The following is an 18,620-nucleotide window of genomic DNA, read 5'->3' as shown; positions in this document are numbered from 1 at the left end:
TTGGCGCATGCGCACTTCCGTCCACGGTCTCTGCTAAGGCAGCCAGACAGTAACAATATGCGCACGTTGCAAGATGGGAAGGCATATACTATGTGCAGGTTTGGCGTCATTCACTCACAGTATCGGGCATTTGTGGAGGTGATGTGTTTAGTAGCATGCTCCAAACATTCCACAACCAATATTTGAAATATATGCGGTATATAGTTGATGCGCGAAGAAAGTGTAGGTTAATATTTGGTGAACGCAGTGGTGTAATGGGTGACCTTCTGCAAAGGCGCTAAAAATACAACATTTCCTTCACGTAGCACACCTTGGAAATTGTATTCTTGAAGGCTTTTGCGGCTCTGGCTCCTGGTGTATGTTCTTACGCCTAGAGATTTTAGTTATCCCATTTCTTTAATTTTTTGATAAGAAGTTTTTGATAAGTTTCAGAACCGCTGGTTTAAACAACGGTTGTTTGGCAAGGAATGTCTTAAAAGGAGGATCTTATCGCACATAGATGGCGCCAGGATGTACATATCAATTGCGCAGCTTATTATCAGAAATGCGAAGCGTATTTTACCAAAAAGCAACACATTTATAAGTTTATCTTGCCTTCTGTATAGTAACTGATAATAATAATAATAATATTTACTTTTATTCGTTGCAGGAGAGTAATGCATACGCTTACGTTATTGTTTTTGCGTCTTTTAAGATATTTAAACGATGGGTCTTTCTGAAAAGACAAAGATACCTCTCCGGAGTTATGAATCATTTTGGATACATTTTGCTAACTACGCTCTACCATCTGGATTCACAAGCAGTATAATAATCACACTGTGAGGCTCATGCCGTTTTATCCATTTGTGTTTGTGACTGTCCCTTCATCTATCTCACCTTATTACCATTCAGCCTAACCGTTGTAATTAGTCAAAAGTAACTTAAAAAAACAAAACAACTCCGTCAATCCACCTAGCATCTCTTAAGATACTCCGTAGGTAACTAAATCCTTAACTTTCTATACGAAGTAGCTTGTAGTTCTAAGCATATTAAAAGTATAAAGTTAATATTTATGTAATAAATGCATTGCATTAAATACTAAGTAAACAAAATACGGGGAACGAAAAGCACAATAATGGGATGAGGAAAAAATAAAGCATCTTGAAACTAATTTACATAAGTGACTAACAGAAAAATAGAAAATTACTCGTGACTGCTTTAAAATTGATTGTTTTAAATGGTAGTTAATAATCAATAGTTATACTAGAGAGACTGCTAGGGATTGGTCTAACACTTTAGGTATGCCGATAGCACCTAAAATGAATTAGCAAATCGCTTTGTGCACTAAAATCAACTTCCTCTTAATATAGCCTATACATATACATACAGTACATACATACATACATATATATATATATACGAGATAAATTATTGTTATTATTATTATCGATATGATAATTGGGAGTGCGGAATATATAATAAGGTGTGAGCAAGCATCCCCCCTTCACCCCTGGAACCGCCTGTGTGTCTATAATCAGGAGGAAGGGGAGTCAGTGTTATAGCATTATTGTCACATACTATGTGAATTTTTGGGGGTCTGTACCAAACTGCGGCTTTAACTCCCTACGACCCCTTCCTGGATACGCCACTGGCCTCACGTATACATTAACACTCCATGACGTAATGACAGTACTATTACAGTCAAAACAAATGCATCTTCAGTACATGCACCCCCTCTGTCCTCCACAAAAACACGATTCCAAATTACTGAGATGGGGGACGTAACCCCCTTCCCCCCCCCCCGTGCGCACCACGACAAAGAGAATGGAACACGTGCACGCACACACATCGGGATTAAACAAGGAAAATCCGCAATCAACATCTGGCAAGCGGACAAGACCTTCCGTAATCATGATAGTGCAGGCCGGTCAGAGGGAGATAGACTCGCATTAAGCGAAAAAAAAAAAAAATAGGTGGGAGAGTATTGACTAATAACACACACACACACACACACACACACACACACTCACATCCACACGGCGACCGCCCCACCCTCTCTTAATACCTGCAGTGGTGCATGAAGGTACCACGCCCGCGTATGCCCGTTCACACGTGTATTAATATATCATACACACACATATATTCTGAACTTACAGCCATCAGCCACAGCGCAGGCAATCAACGGTAATGATCCGCCCGATTTACGTCACGGATCACGTGACATATTCGCCTGCCTTTGACCACTCCCTAAATTCGTACACACACACGAGACGCATGCCCTTGTATAAATTCTCTCAGGGTTGCTATTTTCGCGTGTGTTCGTCTACAAGGAAACGAATGGATTAAGGAATGTTTCGCGTGTAAAAGTCCACAGTTCAAATCCCAACTACAGGCTGATTCAAAAGTCACGTACAATCCTAAGAATTGTGAAAATCGTAACACATGTTCACTTGAGATAATCACTAGGTCGTTTCATTCACAAACTGTTCATCTTATTCATCGCTTCTGCTGTAAAAACCACTAAATTATGCCCAAAATGTATCCGTATTCGGGTATAACACACTTCCGCCCAGTATCTCCCCCACCCTATGGCAGTTCCGCACACTTGGTTGCTCCTCCCGTTCGGTTTCTCTCTTCTGCCCTTATGCGTGGCCTTACTCCTGAGATTACCGGGATAGAGTATACATCTATATTAACAGAGCTCGGATATGTGTTGTTATATTATTACTGTTGCTACCACTATCACTAATTCTGAAATTGGCGTCCCCGAAGGGGGGCTGATGTTAACCCTTATCTTTGACTGTAGAACAAATACTGCCGAAACACGAAAACGTGGTGTAATATTAGCAAGGGCACTTGTGCTCATTTCATCCCATTAAGACAGGACAGGAACAATTGGAAGAATTATGTTGTTACGGCAAATAAAGTTTCGGGTCTAGGAATGCCAGAGAGTTATTTGCTGAGGTTCAAAGGCTGGTGCGCGAGTTTAGCATTTCTCTCATCATGATACTTCTCCTCAATTTGGTTATTTCTTCGTCTTGATTCAATTGTGACGATGAGGTGATTGATGGATTGGATGATGAGTTAATGGTCATCTTTTAAAGTTCCTGAGTTCGAGTCCCGCTCTAGTCATGTCTGTTCTTTGTTATGGTCAATACATCTGCTTCATTTAATCATGACTTACCGATTAACTAAAGGTGGCAGAAAAGCGACGTAAAGAAATACAAACGCAGTCGCTCCTTACCCAGGGTTCAAACTTCCAACCTCTTGCTTTGAGGAACGTTACGCCGACCATTCCGCCAAGTAGGAATGAGGGGGTTTGATATTGAAAATAAAGAAAACATGCACAAACTTTAACCACTACATAAGAAACCAATCAACGTTTAGTAAGCTTGTATGAAAATATACCAATGAGACTGAAGACTATACTCTTGCTTCATTTTTGCTTGCCATGACCACAGCAAACACTTGTTTTGTTATTTAAAACTAACAATGCTTGTTCGAGACCGGAAAATAACATAATTGTGCCGTACACGTGGTCACACTTGTCAACACAAAATGCAATTGTATTGAACTATATAGTGCGATGTAAAGAAAATCATGAAAATGCCTTTAAGAATCACAATGGTTGCAATACAACCTTGATGAACTACAATGAATTCAAATGTTAAATTTGTAATACAGGTAATTTATCCACACACCCAACACTCCTGAACATTCATTCCAAATTTCAACACCCTTATTTTTTCAGTAACGTACAATTTATGGTCATTTAGGCTCTAATTGCCGTTACATCCCCATTAATAGTAACTTACACCTCCAGGATAGAAAATTCTGAATATACCCCTGAAGGTAAAGATTAGACACAATAACTTGTCGTGCTTACAATAATAAATTTTGATAAGAGGTGTAAGCCAGAGTTGTTAAAGGTCCGGGAATTTTAAATCAATTCAATTCCGGTTCAGTAAGGTATCTGTAAGGTATTTCAATTCAGCCCAGGAACATTTTTTTTCCGGATCAATTTTTATATTGTCCGTGAACCTTTATTCCGGATCAATTTAACTACGATCCTGGAACCTTTTTTTCGCATCAATTTATAAACGGTCCTGGAACATTTTTTCCGTATCAATTTATAAACGGTCCTGGAACCTTTTTCCGTATCAATTTATAAACGGTCCTGGAACTTTTTTCCGTATCAATTTATAAACGGTCCTGGAACCTTTTTTCCGTATCAATTTATAAACGGTCCTGGAACTTTTTCCGTATAAATTTATAAACGGTCCTGGAACCTTTTTTCCGTATCAATTTATAAACGGTCCTTTAACCTTTTTTTCAATGAAACAAAACGCAACTTGGACCGAATTTAAATTGTGCGAGAGAAAAAAGTTTCGGTCCTGTTGCGGAACCTGATAGAACCCATTACAATGTATAGGTTCCGGGATCTTTAAGAACCTTGTTGCAAGCATCCCTTCGCACCTCCCTGGCGGCACCCTTGAGTCCGGGCTTCAGAACCAGGCCATATTTTAGATTCTCGTGAGAGATACGATTTAGATCTAAATGGTTTAACCCGTTCCATACTTAGAACGCATTTAGGCATTAGTTGTCTCCTCCTGAACAATAATGTAATCTAGTTACGATCTTAGCCATAAACCCTTAGGCTCCTCCACTCAACTTGCCACGTCCCCACCCCTTAGCATCCTGCGTGCCTCCCTCACCTGTTTCGGCTGCATATCTATTGCGATTTCCAGCAGCGGAAGTTTCAAGCCTCTCTCACGCAACAATAATCTGGCAAAACAGGAAATGAATGGAGAAAAGCCGGGAAAATCCCCCGCTTCCATAAATCAAAAGAGACCCAAATAAAGGAAACCGCCAGGGAAGATATAGCTACCCCTTTTAGTTATCGCCCATCCTCTCTTTATTATCCCTCTTCTCTCTCTCTCTTGCTCGTTGGGTTTTATTCTCATTTACAAAACACACGCACAACGCGGACCAACGCTCCAATCCTATCTCACATACAGGTTCTGCACCCCGTTAGGGCAAGATGATATTTACCAGGAGCGTATATTCTAGAGAATAAAATACAAGAGAAAAATCCATCAGAAATTGTATATAAAATTATTCATATCATGATGATGGTGGTTCTGGAGTTGGCAACCTGATTTCTTGTGAGTTGGCAACCTGATTTCTTATGAGTTGGCAACCTGATTTCCTATGAGTTGGCAACCTGATTTCTTATGAGTTGGCAACCTGATATCTTATGAGTTGGTAACTTTATTTCTTATGAGTTGGCAACCTGATTTCTTAGGAGTTGGTAAACTTATTTCTATTCATAGCCTAGGACCACGTGACATAGATAGCCCACACCTTAGATTCAGTATACGCCACTGATATTTACGTCTTTTTCATTATATTTTTATTATTACTAACATACCTAGTACTTCCAAAGAGAGGCTTGTTAAATTTAACTTTTACTCACACTCACTAACTCTCTAGCCTTCTTAGAATCGAATGTTTATGGCTGCAGCAACACAAGCCTTTCATCTGTCCCTATCCTTCGAAAGATCAATCCAATCTTTTCCATCCCTGCCGATTTCCTTTAGGTCCATCTCAACGCTATCCCCCCATCTTCGTCTTGCCCTTCTTACAGGTCTCTTACCATCAGGTTTCCCAACAAGACTCCTGCAAATTCTTCTCTCCTCTCCCATTCGTGCCACATGGCCTGCCCATGTAAGTCTTCTTGATTCTGATGCAGTATGTTTTAGAACAAGAAATATACAATATTGGAAGCTTGTTGTAAGACAACGAATATGATGATTTGAACTGGAATTCAAAATTAAGGCTTGCGATTTCAGTTCCAGAATGTTGTGTGCCAACCCTTAGTAATATATTTTGGTAGTATTCTCGTCTGTGTATCTTAGGCCTTTTAAATATTATCCTCCATGTTCTCTAAAACGAACATGTTGGATGTCTGAACAAACAGCTCCTCGCTAGGCTAGTTCGCCAGTAAACAGGCATGAATTTTGTACTCGCCTCTCGGTTCAGCGTCGAAATTTACATAACGGGATTCACTAAGACCTGAAATGGAAACTCGGACACGAAAAGGACGTAGAATAAACAATGTATTCGGTTACTGGTTTTCTGCGGATGCTTTGACACGAAGTTGTGTCCAGCATTGTTCAAATTGAAGAGGGGGGGACTAAGGCAGCGTTTCCCCTCCCTTCTCTACATTTTTGTTCGCAAGTTGTGGAATTTTGAAGCGCGTTCTGAAATGTCAAAGAGAAGTCTTTGCTTGCTTCCTTGTTAATATTCATTAGTTATCTTAAAGTATTAGTGCGTACGCTAAGGAAGCTACCAATAATTATACACTACTAGGTGATAACCCAGCTTTGCCAGGGTATTTTTTTTTATCCTAATCTTCTATTAGACAGGAAAATAATGAATTCTAACTATAGTGCAAAATGAACTTGGAGTTGAACGGCATTCGGAGTGTCACTATTCATCTTAGCGACCACGTAAACTATGGATTCCACACTAATATCGGTCGTTTTACATGTCACCCCCTTCCCACCCCTCCGCTAGGGGTGCCAGAGGTGTATTGGAGTTGAACGGCATTGGGAGTGTCACTATTCATCTTAGCGACCACGTAAGCTATAGATTCTACACCAATATCGGTTATTTTCACAACACAAAGTCATATCAGCCTGAATGTTAGACAACCCGAGAAACACTATCGTTGTGCGGGATTGCATAGAGTCACGGATGTCTGTTTGTGTGGAATTTAATATCGGTCGTTTTGGATTATTTTTACGTCACCCCTTTCCACCCCACCCCTAGGGGTGTCTTACCCGCCAAAATATTATTTCCAGATTGCAAGTGATACTTGTACCAGGTTTGGTTGAAATTTCTCCAGGCGTTCGAGAGTTATGCCGGAACAAACAAACATACATCCATTTTTATATATAGACAGATTTACAAAGGCCACGCATGTGGATATAACATTTCAATGATATTCTTATGCTTGGTGTCCTCATCTAATTTTTATCTCTTGGATGCAGTGACAGATCATTTAAGATTTTAACACTGAACTGATCGGTGATGTCGCCAGATAATTCCTTTCGAGAAGATAGGGTGAATGTTGTTTCTTTGGTAAGCATCATATTCGTAGAGAGCACTTCAGTATACTCTACTTGAATATTCAAGTCGTATTTACAAATTGCAGTTGCTATACTTTCTTTCACACTTCCTGCGTCTCTCTTCCCCTTGTGCTTGCATACTTCTTTTTTATTTCGCCTTGTAATCAAGGGGTCTCGGGTTCGATACCTGGTGGAGGCACATAGTTGTTCGGATTCCACTTTAAACTGTAGGTCCAGTCCTAATTAGCATATCTGTTTGTAAAAGTGAACTTAAAACAAAAAGTAAAAACTCATACTTTTTATGATTGGAATGCTAACTCAGTTAAACCCATGTTATCCGGTGTCATTTATCGCCATGTAGGATGTACATTAAATTTTTAGAGAACATTTCGTCTACTTTTCAGGTGAACTATTGCTATACGCTGTCCCGGGAATCTCTGGAGCGAACGAACGAAAGTCTTTGCGCGCGACCAATTAACACGTGCGAGGGAAGTGGTTTGCATTGAGGGGGAAAAAGACTGCAGCTACTAGCTTTGTAGCAGCGTGTATTTCTTTGCTCCGCACACTCGCTTTCTCCCCTTCTCTTCCGTTATGCGTGTCCTTGCTTCAGAGATTCCAAGGATAGAGTATATTTTCCGACCCTCCCTGATTGCTTCGTGACTACTGTATCGCCCTGTAAGCATGGGATGTCGGGTTCTATATCCGGTGGGGGAATTCTGCACAGTGATTTAGGCTCAAATTGAGACTGTAGGCCAGGCGCGGCTCGTGCATTATTTACCCGGGGGTTCACTGAAGTGATGTGACATATATTCACTTTCCGCAAAATATACTTCCTTCGCCCAACAAAAGGATAGGGGAGGGTTTAAAAGCTTTGTCAAGAATTCTTTTTATCTGGGAGTATAAGGTTTTGTTGTAGGGGTGTGCGAATAAATTTAGGGCTGAAACTACAATAAATTGTGCCTTTATGAAAAAAGTTGAGTTTTGTTGGAATATCATGGACGTCCTCAAGTAGGGGCAAGTAATATATTTTTTCCCCGCGAGGAGCAAAACACACTCCTTCAGTCTGAAGTTACTGCAACGCTTTTATAATAATTACCAAAAATTACTGTGACTGAAATTAAATTATATGCGTGTAATATATAATTTTTGGTTTACATTCAATTTCCATGGGGGGGGGGCGGCCCCCTTTTCCCCTTCCGGACGTCCATGCTGACTAATCAGAACTGGTCCTACATTTGTTAAAGGGAAATGGCAACTAATGACATGCGCATACTAGAAATCGAACCTGAGACCCTTTCATTTATACGCGACAGGTTTGTTCAAATTTGGGGCTGGTCGACCAGCACACGCTTTTTTTCAGTGGACAAGGAAGTTTGTTTACGTTAATTATGTGCATTTCTATCGGTCATTTCTTACCTGCGCGGACAGCAACGCCTACACTGCATCAAATGACATAACCTAGGTAAAGTCCATCCCTCGTTTCACTCGCAGCATCACTTAATACTTTCCAACAAGTATCCAAGCACTTCAAAAACTAAAAAACTTGAGACTTTGACACCGAGCGACAGCGAGTCACGTCTTCGCGCCATTCTTTCTCTTTCGCGAACCCGAAGTGTTTCCACCTTTAAGGAAAAACCTCTGTGCACAAGGTATTTTGGTAATGTATCTCCTTTATTTTAATTCATCGCATCTAATTCCAGCTTCTATTTGTTTCCACTCATCCATCTCTGACACAATCTTGCATTTATTCCAAGAAGTTCGGTGCAAAAATGATACAAGAGAAGATTGAATATGTAATGTGTGCGCTTCAAACTTGAACCGCACACAGCAACACTGGAAGGGAGGAAGCAGCGAGAAAGGAGCCTTGTCCCGCGGCTTCTGCGAGAGAACGAACTGCGCATGACCGTTGGGTAGAGACATAGGTTCTGGAATCTCATCTCCCATGTATTTTGTCCTATACCCTCCTCGCGCTTCTGCTCCCGCACGAAGCTTTCACAATGGCACGAGCTGTCCTGTGGGGGTTCAACTGAGGGTCTGTATCAGGGCGGCCGATTCGCGGTTTCTTCTTCTCAGCAAGAGAGTTCGCCGTGTTACGGGCACAAATACATGACTTATTGTGTAGAATTTTTAGCGAAATAATGTGAAAATTTAAAGACATTGTTCATTGTTCATTCTCGAGGTGATTATCGTATATAACTGGGGGTTCACTGATCCTGTGCGCTATAGGGCCAACCGCGCCTGCTGTAGGCCCACTCTCTATTAGCCTGCTTGAGCATAAAGTGAACATGTAACAATCTAACTTCATTACCCTCTTCTATTGTTAACTGATGCGCTAGCTACGACACTGCCTAGTGCACTGCGTTTATAATTAAAAGTTGCCAGATTCGAATTACAATCAGACTAGTTCTCCCGAAGACGAACAACATAGCTATACGGGAACGAGGTTTATAAGATGAAAATATACTTACAATGAATAGTATCTAGCAAGGATTGCATACTAACATAACAGATATATACTTTTGCTTGCTATAAGCAATAATGGTGTATTTCAGGTCCTATTATGTGATGGTTATCTCCTTGAGACGGTGTACATAAAGTCCTGTTAACATTTTAATATATCTCTAACTACTTGAGCCTTTTCCTGTATTGTAGTGATATTTGGTTAGCTACTTCCAGCCCTATATATATATATATATATATATATATATATATATATATATATATATATATATATATAGGGCTGGAAGTTCTCAAAGTTTATATATATATATATATATATATATATATATATATATATATATATATATATAAACTTTGAGAATTTCGGAACACTTTGCAAAAATGTCCCCTATCTCGTATGATTGTAACGTAAATAATTATTGAACTGGTAATGGGACTTTATGTTTATATAATTATAATTGCGAGGGTCATTCAGTAATTATCCGATTTACTGTAATTTTCTTCAGGTTTGTCCTACTGCTTTCTGCAAACGTATGCCAGTAGAGTATGAATTTGTCGTTGCTTTAGCCCATATTTGACTTTCATCACTAATTTTCTTGTTGCTTGGTAAACATGGTCGCGTCATTCGCACTTTGTATCAAAGACGGGCAGTGAACAGTGACCCGTTTTATGGTCTGAAGGTATATCAGGGCCTGAAACCCACAGAAGCTTCATCCTTAGTGCTTAACACTTATCAGACCAATTTTGAACTTTTCTGTTCAAATCCAACACACTCTTCCAATGTTGTGATTGCTCGCTGTTCTGCTGTGGTGCAAACGGAAAAGTGGAGGGGCATCTTTATCCTACAACAACCATAAAAAGAAAATGAGTAATGACGGTCAAATATGAGCTAAAACAATGACAAATTCACTCTCTATTTACATGCGCGCGCAGATAGCAATATGAAAAACCTAAAGAAATTACAGCAAAGGTACGGAATTATTGACTGACCCTCATATATAATTTCTACCTGTGGATTCCATTATGTTAAATAAAAAGGGGAGAAATATGGTATTTAAAATTGAGTTCATAGTACTGAGTCGCTTTTGTTTTCTTGTCTATATTGCAGGGACTGACTGAGGTTTTCGCACAAGCCTTGGGACCCCACTTGTGGTTTTCTGCGTCTTCTCAAATATATTCTCCGTCGCAAATGGTGTTGTGGTACGTTGTCACTAGGTGGGGCTGTTGTGTCACAGCGAGTTGTTGTCTTTTTTGCTTGTTTATTTTATTGTTTATATAATTTCTCCTTCCCCCGTTTTTTGTTAGTGTACAGAGTTATTGCTACGTCAATGTGTAGTTGTCGTCACTGTTCGTTGTTGTCATTCATCGTGTTGTTTTGGTGTTGTGTATGAGGATAAATTTGTTGTTGCCTCCAATAGTTATGCTAGCGATACTAACGCACTAAACATTGATGTTACCTGAAGCGTCTAACAGTGTATGTAAGTAGTTATATGCTATATTTCTTTGCAACAATATGTCTAATATCAATAAACACTCAACAATGTACATGCAAACACAGCACTGCAAAGAGGGCTATTGTTGTCAATCACATCATTTTCTCTCTTCTTCATTGTTTAATCAGTATATTCTGATTATTGTATCATAAATGCTCTATGTGTTACTTTTAATACAATTCCTACACTATAACTTGTGTTCTACAATATATTTAATATCATATATTAATAAAGCACCTACATTCTCTTGATGTATGTATGATCTATACTTATAACAGTAACAATGCCATGACTCACAATAATTTAAAAGTGTATGGATGCTAACATCGTACGCTTAGCACTGCTAGCACTAGATACACGATTTTTCGTTTCGCTTTAGTTAGGTGTCTTCATAGATGTTGTCTTCATTGTTGGTGTTATTGTTGTCACATAATTGTGGATGTTTTGTTGCCTAAAGTATCGCAGCTGCCATGGCTAGACGATGTCATTCCTCGTGATGCTGTTTTGATGTGCATAGGTAATCAGATGTTCTTCATGAACTGATTTTTCGTGTTTGCTCTGGTTTGACTGTTTACTAAGCACTATTTGCACTGCTAAAGCTTCGTGTAATAATTATAACTTTATTATTATTTGTTTACATTTTAAGTAATTTCTCTCCTAGGTGCAGAGCTGTTCTGCTTATCCACGCGAAGTAAGTTGATTACTTTCAATCATCTGTGCTTGTTACTTTGTTATCATTATATTTTGTTGTAAGTGAGGTTTTATTATATTATAAGGGAGGCGGCACATATAAATCACAATATAAATATTTTATAAAGAGAAAAGTAATACAGTGGAACCCTGATTTTACGTTCTCGAATTTTGCTTTTTAAATCATTATACATTCAATCTTCATAGTCTCAAACAGAAAAGGTTATAAAAATTTCCCGGATTTAACATTTCCCAACAATTTAAGTTTTTTTACCTTGGTCCCCTTAAAGACGCAAAACAGGGGTTCAGTGAAGATTATGTTGTCCGGATTGATACATGTATTTCATATCGTTTCTCAGATAAACGAATTTTATGCTTTGGATCAGTAAGAGGAGCACGGATTACGTATATGTTTACCCGCTCTTTTTGAAAAATTAAATATAAACTGTAATTCAGGCACTGGGAAATGTGTGCTGGACCGATACACAGTGCATTTAGATATTCAAACCACACGCAAAAAATGAAATTGAAAAACCTCGGAGTGACATTAACATCGAAGCCTAATTTTAATAAGCATATATAAATTGTTGACTAATTACGCGGTCAACAACTTGGCAAAATTACATCAAAGCAGGAGTTTACAAAAATGAAAGCTCTTTGCTATTCCTACATGCTCTGAAAACTAGAATATATCTCATTAATCTGGAATTCAACAAATAAATGCTCGAGCGCATTCAAATTCCTTGCTATCTGGAATGCAAAGCCTATGGAGAAAACCTCAACCTACTTCCACGATACAACTTCAGTTAATAAGTAACCTTCCGACGACATGGAAACGATTCGGTATTTCGTTACAATGCAATCAAAAGTATGGTAGGTGGACTTGAATATGTGTATTGTCAGATAACAATTTTAATATTATTTTTTGTATGGCAGGCCAAAATACACAAAATATTTAATTGTCAGAGACTAAAACTTCACCTCTGTCAATCTCTCCGTTCTGGAGAATGTGCAACTCTTTTAACAAGGGCCGACCTCAATGGTTAGCAGAGCGGCCTACAACGCCAGGGGTCCCGGGTTCGAATCCCAGTATGGGAGCTCCTCGTGAGTGCTCCTTCATCAATGCCATACATTGCTATATACATTTGTCTCTCCGTACCTAAGCTCAAATCAACATGGTTTTCTTTCTGGTAGTTCCTGTCTTTCGAACCTGTCTGTTTTTCTCTCACATGCTATGAAGTGTATTTCAAATAATTCACAACTGGACGTTATATATATTTTGCTCTAGCCAAAGCTTTCGATACTGTCAGTCATCGTCTTTTGATTCACAAATTATGCAATAGATTCAACATTCATGGTAACTTTGTTAACTTGTTCACAGATTACCTTAGCGATCGCCAACAACGTGTAGTCCTTCCAGGAACTCTATCTAACTTTCTTCCCGTCCTTTCTGGAGTGCCACAGGGCTGTCTTCTAGGAGCCCTCTTGTTCACATTATTCGTCGATGACCTTACCGACCATCTCACAGCCGCCTCTAGTAATTACCTTCTTTTCGCAGATGACTGTAAGATTTTCAGAGAAATCTCCACTTCCAACGATGCTCATCTTCCCCAGAATGACATAACAACGTTTTTTACATTGTCCCTGACATGGAAACTTACATTAAATCCTGAAAAATGTACTACTCTCACCATCTCTCTCAAAAAGAACCTGTTAAAGTCATCTTTGGCAATAACATCAAAGCAGTATCCTCTCATAAAGACCTAGGCATTGTTTTTAACCAAAAACTCACATTTGAAGAACATATTACAGGCACGACAAAAAATGCTATGCGTCTCTTAGGTTTACTGTATCGTTTCACCGAAATTAGTGACATCTCAGCCCTCACCTTGTACTTCAAATCATTCATTTCCCCAATAATAGAAAACTGCTCTCCCGTCTGGTCCATGGCATGTCCCACTCAGCTCTGCAGAATCGATTCTGTTCTTAACTTTTTCCTTCCTATAGTCCGTTGCAGGTTTCCCTCATTACGTAATTTTTCAGGGTCCTTTCTAAACTTACAGACTCCCTATGAGCGCCGTTTATTGAATGATTTTAGGTATCTTTACAAAATTATCAATGGCAAAATCCGTTGCAACACCCTCCTCCAGGAATTCCACTTTCGAGTCCAACACGCAACTCAAATCTATTTTACACAAAAAAGCCTAGACTGGAAATTAAAAAATGATCGCTCTTCCACAGACTTCCCACCCAATATAACGACCTCCCATCACGTGCTGATGTATTTTCCACAGAGTACGCCTTTCGGTCAAACATCAGAACAGATGTTGCTAAATAATAGTTAATTGTGCTATCTTGATTTGTTATTTTTATTTTTGTTCTTTTCATTGTTACTGATTTCAGTGTAAAATGGCTACGTGCTGTATCTGAAATTTTCTCAATAATTAATAAAAAAACCAAAAAAAAATATCATCACTCATCCTCGTCTTCGCGAATTAGCCAGAAGTGGCAGAAAAGCGAGGTAAATGAAACTAATCAATCCATCAAATCAAGTAAAAACTTGCCTATTGATATTTTTACTATAATTTTCCGGAACTGTTCAATAACTTATATCGTAATTTAATTGCATTTTGTCCATAGTTTAGAATGTAGGCTGTTGTTAGAATACTATAGACTAATGTTGTAGTGTTGACTTTTGAGTCGAAAACATGTTTTAAATAAGACAACGATTTAGGTTTTTGTCAAGGCTATTATTTATGGGCATTTTGAGTTCCTAAGACCACGAGAGAAAGATTTTCTTCAATGAAGTGGATTTCCAGATATTTAACTCTTTGGGTCGGAATCAGGGTGGATATAAATCATGTTTTTTTATTTTAAAAAATCATTTTGATGATTTTTTTTAGTTTAAATCGATCTCATTTTACTTTTGGATAAAGCACGCTTAAAATTGCTTGTATGTTATTGCCGCCATACATATAGATATGTTTTTTTTTATAGAAATGCTTTTTCAGTTAGACGGCCCTGTGAAATATTCGAACAGTTTGATTGAAAAAAAAGAAAGACATGTCAGTGTGCATTTTTATGTTTCTGATACTGTAAATATGAACGTAGTATGGAAATACTTGTTGAGTGGGTTAATGAAAATATAATAATTTCAGTAACTTCTTCCAGTGAAAAGAGAACATTATGGATGGACTACAGTATATAATTGTAACTTAAAATATTTTTGTAGCCTTTGTAACTTATTTCGGCAATTTTTATAATGATATTTTGTAAAATATCAGCTGCCATGTTTATTTACAGTTTAATGATAATGACACTATTTACTATTTAACATGATTAGTATTTTGTTTGTTATTCACAAGAAACGTTTGCTAATTTTGCTCATAAAAATTATTAAATTTTAAGCAAGAGAAATTTAAGTGTGGCTATGATTTTGATGACCTTAAATTTGCCAAAAAATGACCTTTAAAAATGCATTTATGACCTAATACATGCAAGAAAATGCCCTATAAACTTAGAAAAATGACCTAAAAATTCTGCAAGATTCGTAAAACAAATTTATAAACTACCAAGAGAAATTCAAATTACAAATTAACGTTACAGTATCTATCACATGTTCATTGCGTATGGTAGTACAAGTAAGAAAGTTCACATTTTGTCATCTTTTACACTTTAAGTACTGAGTTGCAGTACACAACGAAAATCATATGCAAATTTTCAAAAGTGAATGATTGTCGGATCTTTGTACACGGAAAAAATTCTCTCGACTTCCACCGACACAAGATGAGCGTACTTGAAATGAACAATATCACTTGCTGTTAAGTCACTTTCAATTCCATAGAGTGCAAATTGCTTCCCTGATAAAATGTCCAATACAGAGCACAAAACGTTGTTTATCACATTGTTTGAGCTGAATTGTTACACAACAGCTTGTGTCAACAATAGTGCACAGAATTTCTTTGTTTCTTCAAACACAGTCATTCAGAACTGCGCTGAAGGCAATGAGACGAGAGTCGGGAACCTCTCTCCTTCAAAGTGTTCCATTTGCATGTAAAATGTCCCTTCTTTCACCAAATGTAGAAAAATGCATAAAATGACTTTTAAAAGGCCGAAAAATGACTTAAACGGTTTAAAAATTTAAAAAATGACCTTTACTCTCAAAAGGGTCAAAAAATGCAAAAAAAAAGCCCTAACAAAGGCATCCCAATTTATTCACTTACGTGTAAAACACGTTCCTATCTACTTATGCAGTGTTTCTGCCTTACCAAAAAACAAAAGATGCATTTGCATCAAAATCCTAGTTCTACATATTACATTTCCTTTTTAATGAGCTTGACCTCATCAGTACATATATTTTGTTTCCTTTATTTTCTTTTCTTAGAGTAATAAACACCATTAAGTGATTTTTAGATAAATATACTTCCATTAAAAGTAATTCTGATATTTACAAAAAAAAATATATACATTATTCTATGAAATATTCATTTAGAGTCATTTAAATCAGTACATGTTTTTAAAAATACCTGATTTAAATTAATCCACCTTGGTCGGAATCGAATTTAACTTGCAGCAGCATATCACAACAGTTTCTGTTGACTTTCGGGCTCACCACCAAAGTTCCCGCATTGGATTGTCGACCTCATCATAGGCGTCCATTGAAAGAGTCCAGTCAGCAATTTCATCATGCCATCACCTATCCTCAGCGTCGCGATTAGCCAAAGAATGACAGAAAACTTACTGCAAATAGCCAAAATACAATACACTTAGGGATATGAATATGATAACCTAAAAATTCCAATAAAGTGAGCGTGGAATTATAAGAAAATGCCATTTCTTGAAAATTGGACAAAGCTGCTTGAGTTATTAAATTGTAAGCTCGATTTTTTTTCACAAATGGCAGAAGAGTCAAGTTTTTGTGATATGACTTAAACAATTTGACAAAACCGGATGTTTGGTGGTTTAAATTACTGCAGCTAACGATATTAAGTTCAATTGTATGGTACTTGTTATTTACAGCGGGCTGCAACAGTTCTTGAAGGTATCTCCGACCACGTGTCTTATGATGCAAAGTAGGCTTTAAGCTGGATTTTCCGTTGAAGAGTTTTGGAAGAAGCAACGCCACGAGTGCTTTCAGTAGGCCAAGGTATACCCAAAATCAGTATAAAACTATAATATGCAAAATATAACAGGTGCATTTTCAAGAGAAGGATAGAATGATTCCACGTTCTTGAAATTTTTGAACTTTTATATTTTTCTTAAATGTTACTGCAAACGAATTTAAAATGTAAACAGTATCAACGAAACATTTGAATTTGTATAATTTCTTGAAAGGTGCCGTGATCACTCTCCCTTCATTTCCTTTCCTCCAATCCCAGGGGAGTCCTTTCAGGGCTGCCAATATTTCTATCAGCACATATCAACAGATGCATGACTATGAAGAGCGACACATAGCGTTACGCAAAATTGGGAAGGAAAACATAACAACTGATGAGGGAAAACAAATACCATCCTTTTGAAATCATCATTGCTTAGCTGCATGTCTGGGGAGAGACCTGCGCTCGATCGCCAGCTCTAAACTTCGAAGGAGACGAAGAAAGTGAGCGGAAACATCCATCGCGACACTTTAGGCTGCTCTCATACTGAACTAGGCTTCGTGGCGGTTCCTCTCTCGAACCTTTAGGCCACCCTCTGTCGTCAGCGTCCTCGAGCATAAATCGCCTTCGAAAAACTATACAATCGCAGCTATTACATTAAAAAAAATCACGAAGACAAAGCGTCCATCCTCATCTTTACCTTCCTATTTCCTTCAATCACCTTTCAATATCCTATGTCATCTGTTTCTTCACCTCGGCTAAAACTCAGTGGGCTAATGGGATACTCTGACCCCTCTCAGGTACGGGTATAGTAATACAAATACATGGGATATGAAGCTTCGACTGTTATGTACTAAATCATTTGATAGGCTATGGAAAAGGGAGATTTTATAAATGAATAACATCTGTTTCCGAAGAAAGGTCTGCGTCTTCAGTAGGCTTCTTTATGGGCAATTATTTTCCTGAAGATGGTTTATTTTCAAGATACTTTTATAAATTTACATCTTAGTTACAGATCTCCATAAATAAAGGACAGAACAGATTTCCTTCTTATAATTAAATCTACGCGACTTTTGCAGTTTATTTACATAATATGGATCAAGCTGTCATATCAGTTATATAAAGACGTCCAGGCGCTTGCTTGGAACTTTATGAACGCTCCTTGACATAATGAAGCATAACTTTGACGTGACTGGCGAAGGTTTTAAGTATTGACTCCGATTTTAATATAAATTGGACATTATGGTCTGGCTTCAAGATATATGCAGAAATACAAACTGCTATAATTCGTAAAATATTAGAGACATCGACTTGATATCGGGTATGGCAACATGTTAGCATGTTCACAGGGCGAAACCTAACCATGCCAGATATCAATAATGAATAACCTGATCAATAAATAATAATCATGGACACGAAATAATCTGAACTTATTCTTCCGTATGATGATGGCATGTTAGCATGCCCACAGGGCGAACCTACTCATACGGCAGAATAACATTAAGTCCTGTTGCTTTATGCAAAAATTGAAAATATATTACGTATACGTTTCGAAGAAATCAAACTGAATTATCACAAAGTTGTGAGTAATCGTAAATTAACTTATTCTCACGCATGGTGACATGTTAACATGTCCACAGGGCGAACCTACCCATGCGTCAGAATAACAGTAAGTTCTGAGTCGAAATTTAACAATATTTTGTGAAGATTTTATTTAAAATTTCAGAAAACTTCAAAATAAAGTTGAAATGAACTTATTCTTTCGTATG

The 18,620-nt window shown here is 37.9% G+C and overlaps 1 protein-coding gene across 1 annotated transcript in view; it reads left to right on the top strand.

Annotated features, from left to right (window-relative positions):
* The window catches only part of LOC145992425 (CUGBP Elav-like family member 6), a 773,411-nt gene that overhangs the window by 530,858 nt on the left and 223,933 nt on the right, over window positions 1-18,620 (top strand). The window contains exons 3-4 of the mRNA XM_083128809.1: window positions 10,681-10,772; window positions 11,727-11,756. Coding sequence (XP_082984935.1) covers window positions 10,681-10,772; window positions 11,727-11,756 — 122 coding nt within the window. The remainder of the gene's footprint in view (window positions 1-10,680; window positions 10,773-11,726; window positions 11,757-18,620) is intronic.

Source organism: Lepisma saccharinum, chromosome 9 (assembly GCF_977018435.1).
Source record: "Lepisma saccharinum chromosome 9, izLepSacc3.1, whole genome shotgun sequence".
NCBI classification, from domain to species: Eukaryota; Metazoa; Arthropoda; class Insecta; order Zygentoma; family Lepismatidae; genus Lepisma; species Lepisma saccharinum.
The sequence above is the reverse complement of the archived record's forward strand: the minus strand, read 5'-3'. Positions and strand labels throughout refer to the sequence as shown.